At 41.2% G+C, this 19,609-nt stretch overlaps 1 protein-coding gene and 1 non-coding gene across 2 annotated transcripts in view; both read right to left on the reverse strand.

Moving 5' to 3' along the window:
* The window catches only part of LOC121138712 (melanoma inhibitory activity protein 2-like), a gene marked incomplete at its 3' end in the record, with an annotated part of 36,220 nt that extends 18,349 nt beyond the window's left edge, over window positions 1-17,871 (reverse strand). The window contains exons 1-6 of the mRNA XM_040741346.1: window positions 17,674-17,871; window positions 14,478-14,609; window positions 13,045-13,066; window positions 12,863-12,951; window positions 11,250-11,321; window positions 10,163-10,270 (exon numbers count right to left, since the gene is read on the reverse strand). Coding sequence (XP_040597280.1) covers window positions 10,163-10,270; window positions 11,250-11,321; window positions 12,863-12,951; window positions 13,045-13,066; window positions 14,478-14,609; window positions 17,674-17,871 — 621 coding nt within the window. The remainder of the gene's footprint in view (window positions 1-10,162; window positions 10,271-11,249; window positions 11,322-12,862; window positions 12,952-13,044; window positions 13,067-14,477; window positions 14,610-17,673) is intronic.
* On the reverse strand, window positions 15,866-15,983 carry LOC121138713. Its single transcript, XR_005875590.1, has one exon. It is a non-coding gene; the product is annotated as a small nucleolar RNA SNORA26 (small nucleolar RNA).
* Window positions 17,872-19,609: the final 1,738 nt, after the last annotated feature.

Raw genomic sequence — 19,609 nt, forward strand, 5'->3', positions numbered from 1 at the left:
GTACAAGATTTTGACACATACTTGTCTGATAAATCTAGTCAATTCTTCTTCCTATCCCATATAATCACTACTTTAATGATGTTTTTTTAGTCATCATGCTGCTTTGTTCAGGATTTCCTGAAGACAGGTAACCCTCAAGAACACTATAAATCAAGAACAGAGATCCTACAGGTGCTCTGAGCCTGAGCTGCACTGTGAGTTCCTGTCTAGCTTGGACTACATGATAGAAGTGAGGAGGAGGCACATTTGATTATAACATGGTAAATCTACACAAGAGTCGTCACCACCATGTTCTTTGAAATCTAAAATGACACAATAAAGACATAAGAGGAAAGGCATCAGCCCAAAAGGAAATGGACAAATAGCATTAGAGACACAACTGTGATAAAAAGACTCCACAGACGATCCAGAAGACCCACCCACACAGGAAAGACATCAGCCCTTCCAAGACCCCAAGCCCAGTGAGTCCAGCTTCAGGTGAGATTGGGTCTCCGGCGGGGACCACCCGCCCAACACCCATCCCCTTGATCTTCCGGGCCGCTCCTGGCATCCAGAAGACCTGCCCATACAGGAAAGACATCAGCACTTTCAAGCCCCAAACCCCAGCCAGTCCAGCTTCAGGGACGCCCCTGGCATCCAGAAGACCTGCCCACACAGGAAAGACATCAGCCATTCCAAGACCCCAACCCCAGCAAGCACAGCTTTAGGAGACCCGCCCACACAGCAAAGACTTCAGCAATTCCAAGAACCCAACCTCAGCGAGTCCAGCTTCAGGAAAGACATCAGCCCTTCCAGGCCCCAAACTCCGTGTCAGCATCCCCAGCTTCAGCTGCAGGAAGGAAGGAGACCAGTGGAGATGGAAAGACCCCACCAGCACCTGTTGGAAGAAGAGATGGGGAGAAGAGAGAATAAGAGCTCACTCAGCAATAGAAACACCAACATGACCCCACCAGAATCTAGAGATCCAACACCAGCAAGACCCGAAAAGCACTACATAGACGAAGAAGAGGAGACAGACCTTAAAAATTATTTCATGAAGATGATGGAGACCCTCAAAGAAGAAACGAGGAAATCCCATAAAGAAATAGAAGAAAAAACAAACAAAAAAATCCATGAAATGGGGGAAAAATTCAAGAAATAAACAAATCTCTCAAAGAATCTAAAGAGCACCAAGAAAAAACAACCAAAAAAATGAAGGAAACAACTCAAACAGTTGAAGGATTGAAAGCTGAAATAAAAACGATGAAGAAAACACAGAATGAAGGGATGTTGGAAATAGAAAAGCTGGGTAAATGATCAGAAACTACAGATGCAAGTATCACCAATAGAATAGATTAATAGAAGAGATAATCTCAGGTGTTGAAGACTCATTAGAGGCTATAGAGTCGTCAACCAAAGAAAATCTCAAAACCAACAAATCCTTAACACAAAATATCCAGGAAATATGGGTCACCGTGAAGAAGCCAAACCTGAGAATAATAGGTATAGAAGAAGAAGAAATACAACTCAAAGGTACAGAAAACATATTCAACAAAATCATAGAAGAAAACTTCCCTAATCTAAAGAAAGATATGCCTATGAAAGTACAAGAATCTTACAGACACCAAATAGGCTTGACCAGAAAAAGAAGTCACCTCGCCATATAATAATCAAAACATCAAACCTACAGAGTAAAGAGAAAATATTAAGAGCAGCTAAAGAAAAAGGCCAAGTAACATACAAAGGCAGACCTATCCGAATTACACCTGACTTCTCAATGGAAACGATGAAAGCCAGAAGATCCTGGACAGATGTCCTACAAACACTAAGGGAACAAGGATGCCAGCCCAGACTACTATATCCAGCAAAGCTCTCAATTACCATAGATGGAGAAAACAAAATATTCCATGACAAAGCCAGATTTAAACAATATGTATCCATGAATCCAGCTCTACAGAAAATGCTAGAAGGAAAACCTAGATCTAAGGAAGATAACTACATTCACAAAGACACAGGCAATATATAATCCCACGTTACAAAACACCAAAAGAAAAAGGGAGGAGAAACTACACAAAATAACTTCACTAACAATAAATCAAGCACAAACAAGGATCATCAATCAATGGTCATTAATATCCCTCAATGTCAATGGCCTCAACTTGCCTATAAAAAGACACACTAGCAGAATGGATACGAAGACAGAACCCTTCCTTCTGCTGCATACAGGAAACACATCTCAACATCAAAGACAGACGTTATCTCAGAGTAAAAGGGTTGGGAAAAGATCTTCCAATCGAACGGTCCCAAGAAACAAGTGGGTGTAGCAATCCTAATATCTAACAAATTAGATTTCAAATTAAAATCAATCAAAAGAGATGAAGAAGGACACTTCATATTCATCAAAGGAAAAATACATCAAGACGAAGTCTCGATTTTAAACATCTACACCCCAAATACAAAGGCACCTACATTCGTGAAAGAAACATTACTAAAGCTCAAAATAAACATAAAATCTCACACACTAAAAGTAGGAGACTTCAACACTCTGCTCTCACCGCTAGACAGGACCTCCAGACAGAAACTTAACAAAGAAACAAAAGAACTAATAGAAGTTATGACCCAACTGGGTTTAACAGACATCTATAGAACATTCCACCCAAATACAAAGGGATATACCTTCTTCTCGGCACCACATGGAACCTTCTCTAAAATTGACCACATAATAGGAAACATAGCAAATCTCCACAGATACAATAAATTGGAATAACCCCCTGCATCTTATCAGACCACCATGCATTAACTATAGAATTCAACAATAACACAAATCGCAGAAACCCTACAAACTCATGGAGATTGAACAATGCACAATTGCACCATCCCTGGGTAAAGGAACAAATAAAAAAGAAATTAAAGACTTCCTCGATTTCAATGAGAATGGAGACACAACATACACAAACTTATGGGACACTTTGAAAGCAGTGCTGAGAGGAAAGTTTATAGCACTAAGTGCCCACATGAAAAAACTGGAGAACAATCATACTAGAGAATTAATAGCACAGCTGAATGTTCTAGAACAAAAAGAAGCAAACTCCTCCAGGAGGAGCAGATGCCAGGAAATAATCAAATTGAGGGCTGAAATCAATCAAGTAGAAACCAGGAAAACACTGAGAAGAATCAATGAAACAAAGAGTTGGTTCTTTGAGAAAATCAACAAAATAGACAAACCTCTGTCCAAACTAACCAAAAGACAGAGAGAGAGAGCATGCTAATTAACAAAATCAGGGATGAAAAAGGGGACATAACAATGGACTCTGAGGAAATCCAGAGAATCATCAGGGCATACTTTGAAAATCTGTACTCCACAAAATTTGAAAATTTAAAGGAAATGGACAATTTCCTGGATAGATATCACTTGCCAAAACTAAATCAAGAACAGATAAATAATCTAAACAGACCTATAACCCCTAATGAAATAGAAGAAGTCGTCAAAAGTCTCCCAAACAAAAAAAGCCCAGGCCCAGATGGCTTCAGTGAAGAATTCTACCAGAAATTCAAAGAAGAGCTAATTCCAATACTCCTCAAAGTATTCTACACAATACAAGCAGGAGGCTCACTGGCAAACTCTTTCTACGAGGCTACAATTACCTTGATACCCAAGCCACACAAAGACACAACTAAGAAATAGAACTATAGACCAATTTCCCTCATGAACATCAATGCAAAAAATACTCAATAAAATACTCGCAAACCGGATTCAAGAACCCATCAGAAAAATTATCCACCATGATCAAGTAGGCTTCATCCCAGGAATGCAGGGATGGTTCAACATTAGAAAATCTATCAATGTAATCCACCATATTAACAAACTGCGAAAGAAAAAACACATGATCATCTCACTAGATGCTGAAAAGCCTTTGACAAAATCCAGCACCCCTTCATGATAAAGGTCCTAGAGAGATCAGGGATAACAGGAACGTACGTGAATATAATAAAAGCAATATACAGTAAACCAACAGCTAACATCAAACTAAATGGAGAGAAACTCAAAGCAATTCCTCTAAAATCAGGAACAAGACAAGGCTGTCCACTCTCTCCATATCTCTTCAATATTGTACTTGTAGTTCTAGCTACAGCAATAAGACAACAAAAGGAGATAAAGGGGGTACAAATAGGAAAAGAAGAAGTCAAACTTTTACTATTTGCAGATGATATGATAGTTTACATAAGTGACCCAAAAAACTCCGCAAGGTTACTCCTAGAGCTGATAAACACCTTCAGCAATGTGGCAGGATACAAGGTAAACTCAAAAAAATCAGTGGCCTCTTATATACAGATGATGAAGTGACTGAGAAAGAAATCAGGGAAACATCACCCTTTACAATAGCCAAAAACAGCATCAAATATCTGGGGATAATGTTAACCAAGGAAGTGAAAGACCTGTATATCGAGAACTTTGTATCTTTAAAGAAAGAAATCAAAGAAGATACCAGAAAATGGAAAGATCTCCCATGCTCTTGGGTTGGTAGGATCAACATAATAAAAATGGCAATCTTGCCAAAAGCAGTCTACAGATTCAATGCAATCCCTATCAAAATTCCATCACAATTCTTCAAGGACCTGGAAAGAACATTAATCAACTTTATATGGAAAAACAAAAGGCCCAGGATAGCTAAAACTACCCTATACAATAAAGGAACTTCAGGAGGCATCACCATACCTGACTTCAAGCTCTATTATAGAGCTATAGTCCTGAAAACAGCTTGGTATTGGCACAAAAATAGGCAGGTAGACCAATGGAACCAAATCGAAAGCCCTAATTTTAACCCACACACCTATGAACACTTGTTTTTGACAAAGAAGCTAAAACTGTACAATGGAAAAAAGAAAGCATCTTCAACAAATGGTGCTGGCATAACTGGGTACTGGTATGCAGAAGACTGCAGATAGATCCTTGTTTATCACCTTGTACAAAACTTAAGTCCAAATGGATCAAAGATCTCAACATAAATCCAGCCACACTGAAACTTTTAGAAGAGAAAGTGGGAGATACTCTTCAACGAGTTGGTACAGGAGACCACTTCCTAAACATAACACCAGTGGCACAGGCACTGAGATACACAATTAACAAATGGGACCTTCTGAAACTAAAAAGCTACTGTAAGGCAAAGGACACAGTCAAAATGACAAAAAGGCAGGCCACAGAATGGGAAAAGATATTCACTAACCCCACATCTGGCAGAGGGCTAATCTCCAAAATTTACAAAGAACTCAAGAAACAAGTCTCCAAAACACCAAAGGATCCAATTAAAGGGTGGGGTACAGAACTAAATAGAGAATTCTCAATAGAGGAGGCTAAAATGGCCAAGAGACACTTAAGAAAGTGCTCAACATCCTTAGCCATCAGGGAAATGCAAATCAAAACAACTCCGAGATACCATCTTACTCCTGTCAGAATGGCTAAAATCAAAAACACCAAAGACAATTTTTGCTGGAGAGGATGTAGAGAGAGGGGAACACTCCTGCACTGCTGGTTGGGAGTGCCGACTCATACAGCCTCTTTGGAAATCAGTATGGAGATTCCTCAGGAAAATGGGAATTAATCTACCACTAGACCCAGCAATTCCACTCTTAGGCATATATGCAAATGAGGCAAATTCATACAACAAGGGCATCTGCTCCACTATGTTCATAGCAGCATTATTTGTAATAGCCAGAACCTGTAAGCAACCTAGATGCCCCTCAACTGAAGAGTGGATAGAGAAAATGTGGTACATTTACACAATGGAGTATTACTCAGCAGAAAAAAACAATGGAATCTTGAAATTCGCAGGTAAATGGATAGCACTGAAAGAAACCATCCTGAGTGAGGTAACCCAGTCGCAAAAGGACAAACATGGTATGTACTCACTCATATATGGATGTTAGACATGGATCAGGATAGTGCTAGTCTGCACTTCCACTGATAGAGAGTCTGGGAAACAAGAAAGAACCTAAAAGATATGCATATATGCATAGTAACCAAGAGAAGAGGATTGAGACAAGATCCTCTGAATGGATGGGGAACATGGTGAGGGGTGGGGGTGAGTGGGAGCTGGGAAGAAGAGAGGGGGTGAAGAGGAAGAGAGTTGGTCATGGGGGAACAGGAAGTTGAGTGGGTGGGGGTAGAATAGGGGGAAGAGGGAATCATAGGATAGAAGACAGATCAGGCACCAGAGTGACCTCCAGTGATCTAAAGGGATAACACCAATTGGCAAGCTAAGCAATAGTGGAGAGACCACCTCGAATGCCCATTCCTGATAATGAACTTGATGTCTATAACCATCTGGGAGCCTTCATCCTGTGACTGATGGAAGCAGAGGCAAACACATAATTAATCACTGAACTGAACCCAAGGAACCCAGTGACAGAGAGAGAGGAGTGATGAGCAAATTGGCAAAGAATGGGCTGGCAAAACCAGCAGAGACAGCTGATCTGAACAGGGGAGAGCTCTTAGACCCCAGACCTACAGTGGGGAGGCCAGCATGGGACTGATCTGGACCCCCCCAAATGTGAGTGTTAGCGAGAAGGCCTGGGCAACCTATGGGGCCCTGAGCTGTGGATCAGTGTCTATCCCTGGAATACAAACAGTCATCGTGTGGCTATAGAACAAAGAGGGATGCTCTCTCAGCCTGGACTCTTAGGGGGAGTGCCTGCACCCTACCCAGAGTGAAATGACAGACTCTAGATATCCCCTATGTGGAAGGATTTGGCAATAGGGTGGGAGGGTGGGTGGGAAGGGGAGTGTGGGAGGAGGGGAGGGAGAGGGAACTGGGATAGACATGTAAAACAAGCTATTTAAAATTAAAATAAAAAATGATAAAAAAAGACTCCACAGACAATAGACAGAAGAAACCTAAGCCAGTTAGACAAACAGAAAATAAGATGACTTCACACAATGATTTCAAAGCAGTAGTAAGAGAGTGATGAGTGGAAACCAAACAGGAAGACCTGGGGAATTGGAGGGACAGATGAGTACTTAAAAACACATCCTGCTCTTGCAGAAGACCCACACTCAATTCCCTGCACCTGCACTGAGAAGCTTACAAGTGCCTATAATTCCAGAGGATCTAATGTCCTCTTCTGGCCTCCTTGGGTGCCTGCACACATACGCACATACCAACACACAGATGCACACACATTCATGCTCCTGCTTTCTCTCCATCCTCCCTCCTGCTCCTGTCTTCTGCTAGACATGCATATACACATCTCATTCTCTGCCACTCATCTTTGTTTCTTTTAGGCATACATATAGCTGGATGTTTCATCCCTACTGGTGATCTTCAATAGTGCTGAAAGGTGTTATATTGGGGAAGTCCTGTTATTTGCCTGTGCATTTGTCAATAAAGTACTGTCTGGCCAATAGAAAACCTAGATAGGAGGGACTAGGAGTCAAGGAGGATTCTGGGAAGGGGAAACACAAGAGAGTCAACATGTGACGCCATGGGGGTAGGACGCCGGGAACTATTCTCCAGTAAGAAACATACTTAGATTAACAATTATGGGGTAATTACTTAAGGCAGAGCTAGCCAGTAAGAGACAAACAAGGTCAACAGCTTCATAATTAATATAGCCTCCTGTGTGTTTATTTGGGACTCATGCGGATCTGGAACCAGGCGGGCAGGAAAGCAGCTCTGGAACCAGGTGGGCGGAAAGGTTTCTCTCAAGAAATAGCTTCTCTTTACAGTGTTATGCATGCAACAGAGGAAAAAAGTAGTCATCAATGTCACCTGTGAACCATGCAAACTACAATACTAAACACGGGTAAGATATGCCTCCAGGAACAGGAGTGGCATAAATGTTATGAAAGTAACCAACCACTTTCTAATGGGACTTAAGGAAAGCCAGCTCAACAAGATGCAACCTGGCCAATCCCAGGGACACACACCTTTTATCTCAGTGCTCAGGAGGCAGAGGCAGTTGGAATTCTGTGAGTTCAAGGTCAGCCTGATCTGCATAGGGAGTTCCAGGGTAGCCAGGATTAAATGAAATAATCATCAAATAAAAACTTTGTATTATCACAATGAATAATTCTAGTAACCCAGAGAACCAAGCGTTTCCAGAATGAAAGTGCCCTACATATGAAAGAAACACTATGTGACACATCTCCACATAATATCAGAGAGCTAAAGACAACAGAAAGATATTGTTTATGAAGAAAGAAAGGGCAGAAAACAAAGAAGTCACCATAATCTACACAGCATTCAAGTCTCAAAACTAAAAATGGAAAGGGAAAACAATGCAGCAATGTCAAAATCTTATTTTTAAAATGTGCAGCAAAGCATAAAGATCTCCAGGTTTGAGGCCAGCCTGGTGTACATAGTGAGTTCCAGAATAGTCTGGACTGTTACACAGAGAATTCTTATAGCAAAATCGACAACAACAAAAAACCATGAAGAAGTGCAAATAAGTACCTAAACAAGGAGTTGGAACAACTTCTCAGTGGTCAATACCATGCACTATTCTCCAAGAGGTCCTGAGTTCAGTTCCCAACAATCATATCAGCCTTGTCAGCTTGCTTACAGCGAGCCCACAAGGATTTTACAAATTATGTGATAATAGCATATCTTCACAAATTCAGTGTATCACAGCACTGTTTAGGTTCAAGATGAACCCACTAATTCATGTTTTAAATAATCTCACACACATCAAGATTTTCCTTATGCCAGAATTTAAAGTAAAAAAAGTTGTAAATATTGTGTCTGTGTGTGTGTGTGGTGTGTGTATGTGTGTGTGTGTGTTTGTGTGTGTGTGTGTGTGTGTGTGCATGTGTGATGGAAGCAGAGGGAAAGGTAGATACCCACAGCTAAACACTGAACTGAACTCCTGGAACCCAGTGACAGAGAGGGTGGAGTGACGAGCAAGGGGTCAAGACCATGATGGTGAAACCCACAGAGACAGCTGACCTGACAAGGGTGAACTCTTGGACCCCAGACTGATGGTTGAGAGGCCAGCAGGGGACTGGTCCAGACCCCCTGAATGTGGTGTCAGTGATGAGGCCTCTGCAATCTCTGGGGCCTTGGGCAGTAGATTGATATTTACCATGGTGTATGAATAAAATTTGGGAGCCCATTCCACATGAAGGGAACCTCTCTCAGCCTGGACATGTGGGGGAGAGCTTAGGCCCTGCCCTGGATGAAATAACAGACTCTGGAGATCCCCATGGAGGGCCTCATGCTCCCTGGGAAACATTGTGGGAATTGGGTTGGGGGCTGTGGTGCTGGAGGAGGGGCAAGGGAGGAGGGGAGGAAGAGAGAGCTGGGATTGACATGTGAAGCAAGCTTGTTTCTAATTTAAATTAAAAATTATATTTAAAATATTATAAGTTAAAACATATGTCTATGTGTGTATGCATACATACATACACCTTTTAGTATGATTATTCACATTACATTATTTATGGTTACTTCCACACCAGATATGGAAATTTTCCATGTAAATGTACAAGGGAGTCAAGTGTAGGGGTACCCACTTGTAATCCCAGCACTTAGGAGGCGCAGGCAGGAAGGTCATGAGTTTGAGGACAGCCTCAGCTATACAGTTATACAGTGTAACAGAATGAGCTATATTCTAACACTGTCTCAGAAAATGAAAACAATTAGAAAAAAGGAATATGCAAAAACACTAATGAACATAACATCCAAAAAGTAAAAATTCAATGGGAGGCGGTGCATGCCTTTAATCCCAGCAAAAGGAGGCCGAGTCAGATGGACCTCTGTGAATTCCAGGCTAGCCTGGTCTACAGAGTGAGTTTCAGGATAGCCAGGCAATATTACACAGAGTAACCCTGTCTTGAAAAAAAAAACAACAAACAAAATCCAGGTGAAAAGATCGGATGTGGAAATTTTTGTTCTCATGGTCATCTATATTCTAATTTTTACATACAGGAGTTTCCTCTTTTGTTTCATTTAGTTTTGGTTAGATGTATTATTTGGTTGGTTGGTTCTGGAGTTTTATTTATTTATTTTCCTTTATTTGCATCTTAAAGACAGGGTGTCCTCTCACATTCTTGCTGAACGCTTGCCACCTCCTCTCAAGAGCTAGGATTACAGGTTTACATCACTATGGCTGGCTTACATGGAATATTTTCATAAATATAGTATTAATGTGTAAGATTCTCAATTCTCTTGGAATACACAGGACTCACCAATTCATCTTGTTCATGATGCTTAGTTCTCTCTTCTAGTTTCTTCTCTAAAATTAGTAGTTCATCACCAGATTGAGATTTATCTCTTTCTAGATTTTTATAGGTTGCCTGAAATAGAAAGCTAACTTTAACAAGCCAGACATAAGAATTTTTAGTTAGGGTAAAAATCAGATGAATTTATAAATACTGTATACATTTGTTCATTTCTCTAACGTTAAAATAACAGCAGGAATGTAATTGGAGTCTAAACTCCTTGTGGGTTCTACAAGAGCATTCTCAATCATAAAACACAGACTTCCTACAGAGGACATAACATGACAGACCTGCCACACTGAAATGAACACCATAATCAAAGGTATAAGATCTGTTTTCTATTTTATCATTAGCAGGAGCAGGCTGCTTCTACTTACGATACAGGCTCACAATTCATTTTTTACAACCCTTCCATCTGCAAACAGTATCAAGGCACTCCATCACATTGTATTCTGTGTGCTAAGATGAATCATTGTGTCCTCTGAAACAGGAGAGTTAACTGTCCATCTCTCTTAAACTCTCCATTCAGTGATACCAGTGTCACTGACTGAAAATTGGACATGATCAAGAGTACAGACAGGGACTGAATATTTATCACCATGCCACTATTTACAATGAAAACCTCTGGTCTAATTTTAGTTAATGCCTACTACCACGGTAAGAAAAAAGTGATATGGTCACAGTTTATTTATTTCCTATTATTCTTAAATTTGTGAGAGTTCTATGTGTTTTTCCTGGAGCAAAATATCCTAAAAAAGGAATGGTCTTTTCAATGCATTCCTAGGAGTACAGATTAAAGGATTACTTTCTATAAATCTGTAGATTCTGATAAACTGATTTCCTATCCCCCAAAACAAGTTAATAACAAGAACTGAAATTGGCTTGTTTTATAATGTTTTATGCTACCTACAAATGTTCCGTTTCCTCTAACTTTTTCTGTAAGGTTTAAGATCTAGACACATATTTTATATTTCTCTGAAATAATTATTTTTGAGAAAATAACATACTTTTGATGGGAATCTTTTCCCTAGATTTTAAATCATACTTTTTTTACCTCCAAACTCTGTGCGTCTGTTGACACCTTGTCAAAGTTGGCCTCCTTTAAAGATGACTCTAATGCTTCATACTGAAGGAAACAAGGAAACACATGAGTAAAAACTACAAATTTTGTCTCAAATTGTATCTAAAGAGATGCCAAAGCAGCAAACAGAATCTATCTCCACAAAGGTAAAATTCCCTTGGATTTTCTGAGCTTAATTTTGCAATATAACCACTGTGCTGAGCACAAACACCGCAACCACGAGCCGGGGCAACATACGGCAGAACGTTATTTACCCTTGTCACTAGCAAAGTTGTTCCAAGTCTGCTGGAGATGAAAACTCTAACAGCAAGAGTGACTTAAGCTTATCCACAGAAGTGAGTCATCTAATATTCCCTAAACAAATCAACAGATTAATGTGTAGTAACTGGCTACCAGACATTTTTATCACATGTTAAATAAGGCAAATAAGGAAGGTAAAATCTTTAAGTTCCATATCAGGAAGGAAGACAAAATCTGTGAGTTGGAGACCAGCCTGATCTTCAGGAATACACAGAGAAACCAAGTCTCTTAAGTCTCAGCAACTCAGAATGATATGATATTTGGACACAAAGCCTTTAAAAATAACTAGGTTAAACTGATGCTGTTAAGATGACCCAAACTAACATGACTGGTATCCTAACATGAGAGCATTAAGACAGAGTGAGACACAACAAGCAGACAATGGTAACTACAAGTCAAGGGACAGGCCACAGAGGAAGCAAAGTCTGCCTACATCTCCATGGACACGTATCCAGAACTGTAAGAAAATTCACTCCTGCTGCTAAAGTGGCATTTTGTCACAGCTGCCCTAGCAAGCTAATACAAAGCCCAAATGAAAACAGTGAGTAAAGTGTTTACACAACACCAAGCAAAAGTTCCTTCATATCCTTGATGAGAGAAAATTTCATGACACATTACAGCACATTAACACTGTAATTCTAGACCTCTAACTTCTAAGACACCAAACAAAACAGAAATATAATTCACAGAGTAGAAGATATTTGCAATCCACTTATCTGACAAAACTCATATATAACATAGAAAATATTAAAAACAAAAACCCTTCTTCTATAGGACCTAAAGGGAAAAAGATTGTGAGTGCCTTTAAAAGGGTGGAAATGGGCCAGCAAGATGGCTCCGTAGTTGAGGAGCTTGGTGCCAAGACTGATAACCTGAGTTCAATCCCAGGAGCCCACATGGTAACAGGAGAAAACTGACTGCTTCCACATCCTATGATCACCACAAACATGCCTTATTGGTACATGCATGCACACACAAAGACACAAATACACGCACACACACACAATATTACTAATAATAATAAAGTTGTTTTTAAGGTGAAAAAGCCCTAAAGGCAGTTTCACAATATCCAATGAGCAATGAGCAAATCAAGGTGCTCCCTCTCACTAGTCTGTCAGGGAAGACAAGCACCATACATCACCAGGGTGGCTGCAAAGAGAATGGCTAAGTGATGAAGGTGAGGAGCAGGGAGCTCTGCTCTGACACAGCTCTGATGACACGGAATCATCCATGGAGAACCAGTAAGTGCCACACTACGATGGATGTTATTTTCAAACATGTCTTACCTCCTTCTGAGCAAGGCTCACTTGTTCAAGTAGTTTACATTTCTCTTTCAGTAGCACAGAAAGTTCGAGAGCCAGTTTTTGCTCCCTTACTGAGAAAGCAAAAGAAAGATTATTATGACTAAGTGTGATCAGTTTTTAAATTATATACAACCACAAGATCTAAAACCAAAATGACTACTTACCAACATAAAATCGGCTTTGAATCTGTAAACAAATTTTAAACAAAATTACATTAAAACAAATATTCCTTCAAGTAAATCTATATCACGTGTACTCTAAGTTTTAAGATAACAACTTTGTTATGGCCTTACAGTGAATGACTTACCCAAAAGCATTCTATTTCCATTGAAAACAATGCTACATAGTAACATCTCCCATTGAAGATTTACACTGTGTGTTATCATATTAAAGGCTCTGAAACAGCCTCATTCCAAAGTCACCTGCTAAGTTCCACTTGAATCCATGTTTCACACACATATATTGGGCACTAAAACAAGTATTTTAGGGAGCCCCTTTTATTAAGTCTCCTATTGTTAATAATCAATATAAAAGTCTATGAAATATCAAGGGGCTCTAGACCTGGACTGACTCTAATAAAGTCATTAGACTTTTACTTCTTAAAGAAGCTCTCAATGAAGAAGGGATAAATCCACCCTGGAGAGCACTGGGGCTAGAGTAAATTGAGCAAGGGAAGCAAACAAGCAGACGTCTACCACCTAGAAAACAGAGACAGAAAATCAGAAGAAAAACTGGAAAACACGAGATACATTGGGATGTGTGTATACCGAAGACAAGGAAGTGCAACACGAGTAGAGGGTCTTCTTCTGGAGGGAACTAGAAAACCATGAAGAAATTAGGAATGAAGTCAGAGCACAAGGGCAAACATCTAAAAAAGAAGTCTCAGAAAGAAAAGGATATGGCATGACTCCCTCCTAAAATAAATAAATTAAATATATTAATAAGCAATACAGGATCCAGGACAAGCGTACCTCTACATAGCAGTCCATAGGAATGAAATCAGGGATTATTAACTGCATATACAGTAGGGTTTTTTACTCTATGTTGGGAGGTAGATATATCTGCTGGCATTTTAATACTGTTAAAAACAAACACAGAAACCCCCCAAAAAAGAAGAAGAAGAAGGAAAGGAAGAAAGATGGGGTTTAGCACTACCCTATTGTATTCCTACAAAGAAAACCCACTAAATCTATATTCAGTTTCTAATGACTACATATCACCATGAGTAACCCAGAACACTATGACCTGACTTATTTCTCTGAAATAGCAAGTTTCTCCAATTAGTTGTTCAATCATAAACACAGAATGAGGGTTAGAGAGATGACTCAGTGGTTAAGAGCACTTGCTACTCTTGTAGAGGACCAAGATTCAACTCCCATCATCCATGCTGTAACTCACAATCATCAGTAACTCCAGTACCTGGGAATCCAACAATGCCCTCTTCTCACCTCCTTATATACCACGAACTAATGATATACATACATACATACATACATATACATACGTGCAAAACAGTCATACACATAAAAGAAAATAAATTTTAAAAGCAAAAACAAATCCCAGAATGACCATTCTCTTACTATAAGTTATTACTTACTGATCTGTAGACTCTGCAAACTAATAAGACAACAGCAAGCAGTCCAAAGATAAGCAAACATGTCACCAATTCCAATGATGCAGGACTAGGATCAACGCTTACTGTATTATCTTCAGGCACTGCTGCCACAACCTTCAAGACAAAGAAGTTAAGCCTATTAGCATGCATCTTCCACAGTACTGTTACAAAAACAGGTATAGGTGGCATGGTCAACTCTGTGAATATGAAATGGGCTGCCATAAAATACGAAGCAGAGAGCCTCCATCCACATTTTCTGGCAACTTACAATTGTTCTTACTGAGTGACTAAGTGTGGTGAAACACAATGAGTTTTCAAACAGGAGTTATGAGGAGATTCTCAGAGCTTAACTCCAGGAGGGTTGGAGGATAAGGGCAGAGTGTCAAGAAAGAATGTTGTGTAATATTTAAGATGCGTTGCATTATTCTTTGCTGTATTTGTTTACCTCTGTAAAGCTGTGTTACATTGCCTGCCTAAAACACCTGATTGGTCTAATAAAGAGTTGAACATGCCAATAGCTAGGCAGGAGAAAGGACAGGCAGAGCTGGCATGCAGAGAGAATAACTAGCAAGAGAAACCTAGAGATGATCAAGTAAGAAAAGGAGAAGAGGAGGACAATGCCAGGGGCCAAAAATGGAATAAGAAGGAAAGAAAGATATACAGAATAAAGAAAGGAAAAAAGCCCAAAGAGAAAACAGAGGTTAAGTAGAAACAGAATAATTTAAGTTAGAAAACCTGACTAGGAAAAAGCTGAGCAAAGGCCAGGCACTCATAAAGTAAGAATGAATCTCTGTGTATTTATTTGGAAGCTGAGTAGGAGACCCCAAAAAGAGGTTTTTAAGACAATTACAACAGATCATCAATGACCTGGGTTGGCTGCTTCACCCTGACTTCAAGTTAATTATTTACCTGTATGCACTGGGTTTGACAAAACGTTTCCTTGCAGAGAAACAACACAGATCTGCAGCTTAGTAGGGTGGGGAATGGGGAGTGGTCAGGAAAAACTGACAGAGGGATTTGAACCCTTTCCTCCTGTCTCTTATCTTGAGTTAAAATAATGCAGTTTGAGCCCAACAAAAAAAAAACTAGTCTTTGAAAAACAAGCCTAGGAATGATGCGTTTGAATCTTTCAGGCATCACCACACACCCACTAGAACCTCCAGAACAGTCTTCCCCTTAGGGATCTGACAAAATGAACAAACAAACAAAGCCTTTGATCATTACTCTCAATGAAATCTGTTTTTAGCTAGATCACCCACAAGGTCCCCTTCCAAGCTGCTATCTACACTTTATTAACTTCTACCAAATAAACATATGCAATATTATGTTCTTTTTCTTTTTAATTCTTGTATCATTGTTTTCCTTTTTACATCTGTGTCTTCAGACAGGATCCAAGAGGAGGTCACAGCCTATACTCTGGGGTTGATGTAGAGTTCCTTTACTTAGTGTTAGCCTCTTAAGTGTACAGCACCAACCTTAAAATGGCACAGAAAAGGGTGAAAAATCTTTCATCCCAATCCTTTCTCTCCCTTCCTCACCTGGGTCTGAGACACAAGAGTGTGGCATCATATTGCTAGGCAATGATAAAAAGGACTTGCCTCCAGGATCACAAGGACAGAGATTCAGTAAAGTCAACTATTTCCATCATCTCTCCCCAAAGACCATTAATGTATAACCAGGCCATCCACATTCCTTCTGAATGTTCTTCCACACCTCACTGAGTAAGGCCTGCAGGTGATTGTGTGTTTTACCTCTTCTTGAATCCATCCTACCTCAGTGGGTTATTCAAATCTTTATCACCAGGCAACAGATACTAATTAATCATCAGCAAGTGGATTGACTACTCTGATATCAGATTAAAAAGACTTTTAGACAAAAACTGTTACTGGAAACAAACACATGATTGCAAATGCTACCTCAGTCTTTAAGACATAGGGTTTTACCCAACAAGAGAACCACAAGACGAAGTAAATCTGGTGAAGTAAAGGAAAAAGCAGACCATTCATCAACAGTAGTTAGGGATATCAAGATCTCACCTTCAGTGAGTCAACATGAAGAGCAAACACTGGAACAACACTACAAACCAGTTAGGTTAACATACTAACAAAACACTATACAACAACAGCAGAAAGACATTCATTCTCAGATGTACACACAAGATTCTTCAGAACAAATCCACACATCAAGCTAAAATAAACAATGTTTTTTAAATAATCAAATCACAGGGCCCAGCCCAGAGAAACGACTCAGCAGCTGAGCACATTTACTGCTCTTGCAGTGGATCAGAGTTCAGTTCCCAGAATCCATGTCAGACAGTCCTTAACCGCCTGCCCATAACTCCAACTCTGGAAGATCCCATGCCCTCTGCTGGCCTTCTCAGGCATGGAACCCACGTGTGCACAGACACACACATATACACACACATAATTTGAAATAGTAAAGATTCATTTAAAAATTCAAATCCTGAGAAGCATGATCTCTGATTACAGTGAGTTAAAATTAGCCATCTTAAAACAGGAAGAGCTAAGCAGCTAAGAGCATTTGTCTTTCTTGAAAACAGATGACCCAGGTTTGGTTCCCAGCATTCACATGGTGGCTCACCACTATCCATGATTCCAGTTCCAGGGGAACATGGCACCCTCTTCTGGCATCTTCAGGCACTGCAAACTCGTGGAGCATGGACATACATGCAAGAGCAAAACACCCATCCACACAAAATAGATTTTTTGTAATACAAATAAAAATACTTTTAGGTAAGTTGAAAAAACCACAGCACAAAACTTATAGAAGGTGTGTAACAGGGAAATTTATACTTGTAAAATCCTTTTTAAAAGTCATGGGGGCCTGTAGACATAGTTCAGTGACTAAGAACACTAGCTGGTATTGCAGAGGTCCTGAGTTCAATTCCCAGCACCCACCTGGTGGCACACAACCATGTATAATAAGAAAATGATGCAGATTTAGAATCTTAGCTCTGGCCCCAGCTTAGATATCCTCTTTAAGAAGTTTCATCACCAAGAAACTCCAGGTTCCTGCAATCAGAAGAACCACGTTTAACTAACTGACTCCTGTGCAAAACCACCTAGGCTTCCAGATCCCCAGGCCGCCTTCCAAGCAACAAAACCAGCAGCCAAGCACAGGCCCCACCATGCCCGCGGTTTCGGTGCCCAGGACTCACCCCGTGCTGCAGCTCTGAACCCCGCTGGACACACACCGCAGAGGTACAGGGCTCTGCTATCGCTGAGCCCACAGGCAGAGGACACGCAGCCGGCCCGCTGGCCAGCAGCACACCCGGGCTTAATAAGCATGGTTCTGAGAACCGGAAGGCGCCAGTGGCCGGCTGGCACCACTGGGGTGGTGTAGCAAGAGCTATCATTGCACCTTTGGTCTCACAAGCGCAGTGGGGACTCCCTCCACAGCCCTATCTCTGCAGACAGGTCTGTGCTCACTCCTGACTCCAACACCTGAGTACAGAAGAGCTAGAGCACGAAAAGCTGAAATAGGGAGTGTGGGGCTGCAGCCCTACACTGGGGCACAGCCCCGGAGTGTAAGCGCCCAGCCCCCTGGTCCCAGCTCTAATCGTACTCTGTCCTTTGAAGCCCAAAACACACACTGTCTTTTGGAACAATGAAAACTGAAAACAGCCAGTGTGGGGCTGCAGCCCTACACTCCGAGGACTGGGGCACAGCCCTGGAGTGAAAGCGCCCAGCCCCCTCGTCCCAGCTCCTATAGCACTGTACTATCCTCTCCAGACCATAAACTACACTGTGGTATCCAGGGGGCACCCTCCCGCCTACGCCGGCCTGCGTCATAATCCAGGTCAGGAAATAGTCTGGTGCGCGAGCCCAAGGGTCCGCACTTTGAACTCTGTACACCTAGAGAGCGTTAGCTTCAACTGTGTTCTCTGGTCAGAATTTAACCTCCCCTGTTCAAGCACACTTCGATCCTCCTAAGCCCAGCATTCTGGTTCACTCACCTGAGTTCACCAGGTGGGCACTAGCCAGGCATCCCAGGCTTAAATCCCTTAGCGCCCAGGTACCTAAATCAAGCCCTTTCGGACTTCTGCCCAGCACCAGGTTGCTCAGGGGCAAAAGAACTAAATGTAGCACCTTGTCCTCTAAATTTAGGGCTCTATTTTACAGCCATTGCAAGGAGTACTGGGAGATAAGGTTTAGAAGATTACCTGTCTCTAACGTTTGTCTTCTTTATCGACGCCATTATCTTACCCCAAACTTCAGTGAAGCAATTCAATTGGAGCAGCTGGCAAAGAGAAGCTAATAAACAAAATCATGACCTCTTATAAATTCCTGCAATATAGCCTTCTAGTGAAGGCATCACTTTCATGCCATAAGCACTCACACACACAGGAAAATCAACGGCTACAGCCAGTGACTACAGACCACACTGAGGACTGCTTTGTTGAAACTCAAATTGTTCTTTGCCACTTCACCCTAAGTAGTTAGGGAGATAGCAGAAGCTGCCCAAAAGTCCAGGTTTAACGTAGTGCACAACTTTCTCATGAGATTGTATTGGAATGTGAATAGTGAAGTCAGAAGTATGCTTAAAACCTTATCTTTAGCCCTACGGGATTCAGCTCACTAAGACTGTCAGCTTCCAAGTCCCATTCTCCACCCACGGGACAGGTGAGATAAGTGTGGCTCTGTCTCCTGCTTTCCGATGGCCTGAACAGAACCACCAGAGACCTGAGGACTGTGCACACCCGATCCCATCCTGACAGGATTCAGCCAGCCCTGAGACTGCCAGCTTCCAAGTCCCATTCTCCACCCACGGGACAAGCAAGGTGAAGGTCCAGCCTACCTAGAGTTTGCTAAGGTCCTGATACCAGGATGGCCTCCATCCCTGCCACCAGCTTATTGGAACTGCTCCCACCCACTGGAAAGGAACCGTGGTCAGACACCCACCAGGGGAGGAAGAGACTCTTCTGCACCCATAGGGAGAAATGATGGGAAGGAGAAAATACAAAAACAAACCCACCAACAGAAAAACGAATATGACACAGCTGGAAACTAGAGAATCTGCACAGGCAAGACCTGAACAGCCCATGGCAGAAGAAGCAGATGAGAAACATGTTAAAAACAACTTCATGAAAATGA

This window comes from Mesocricetus auratus, unplaced genomic scaffold (genome assembly GCF_017639785.1).
Source record: "Mesocricetus auratus isolate SY011 unplaced genomic scaffold, BCM_Maur_2.0 contig_11653_pilon_obj, whole genome shotgun sequence".
NCBI lineage: Eukaryota > Metazoa > Chordata > Mammalia > Rodentia > Cricetidae > Mesocricetus > Mesocricetus auratus.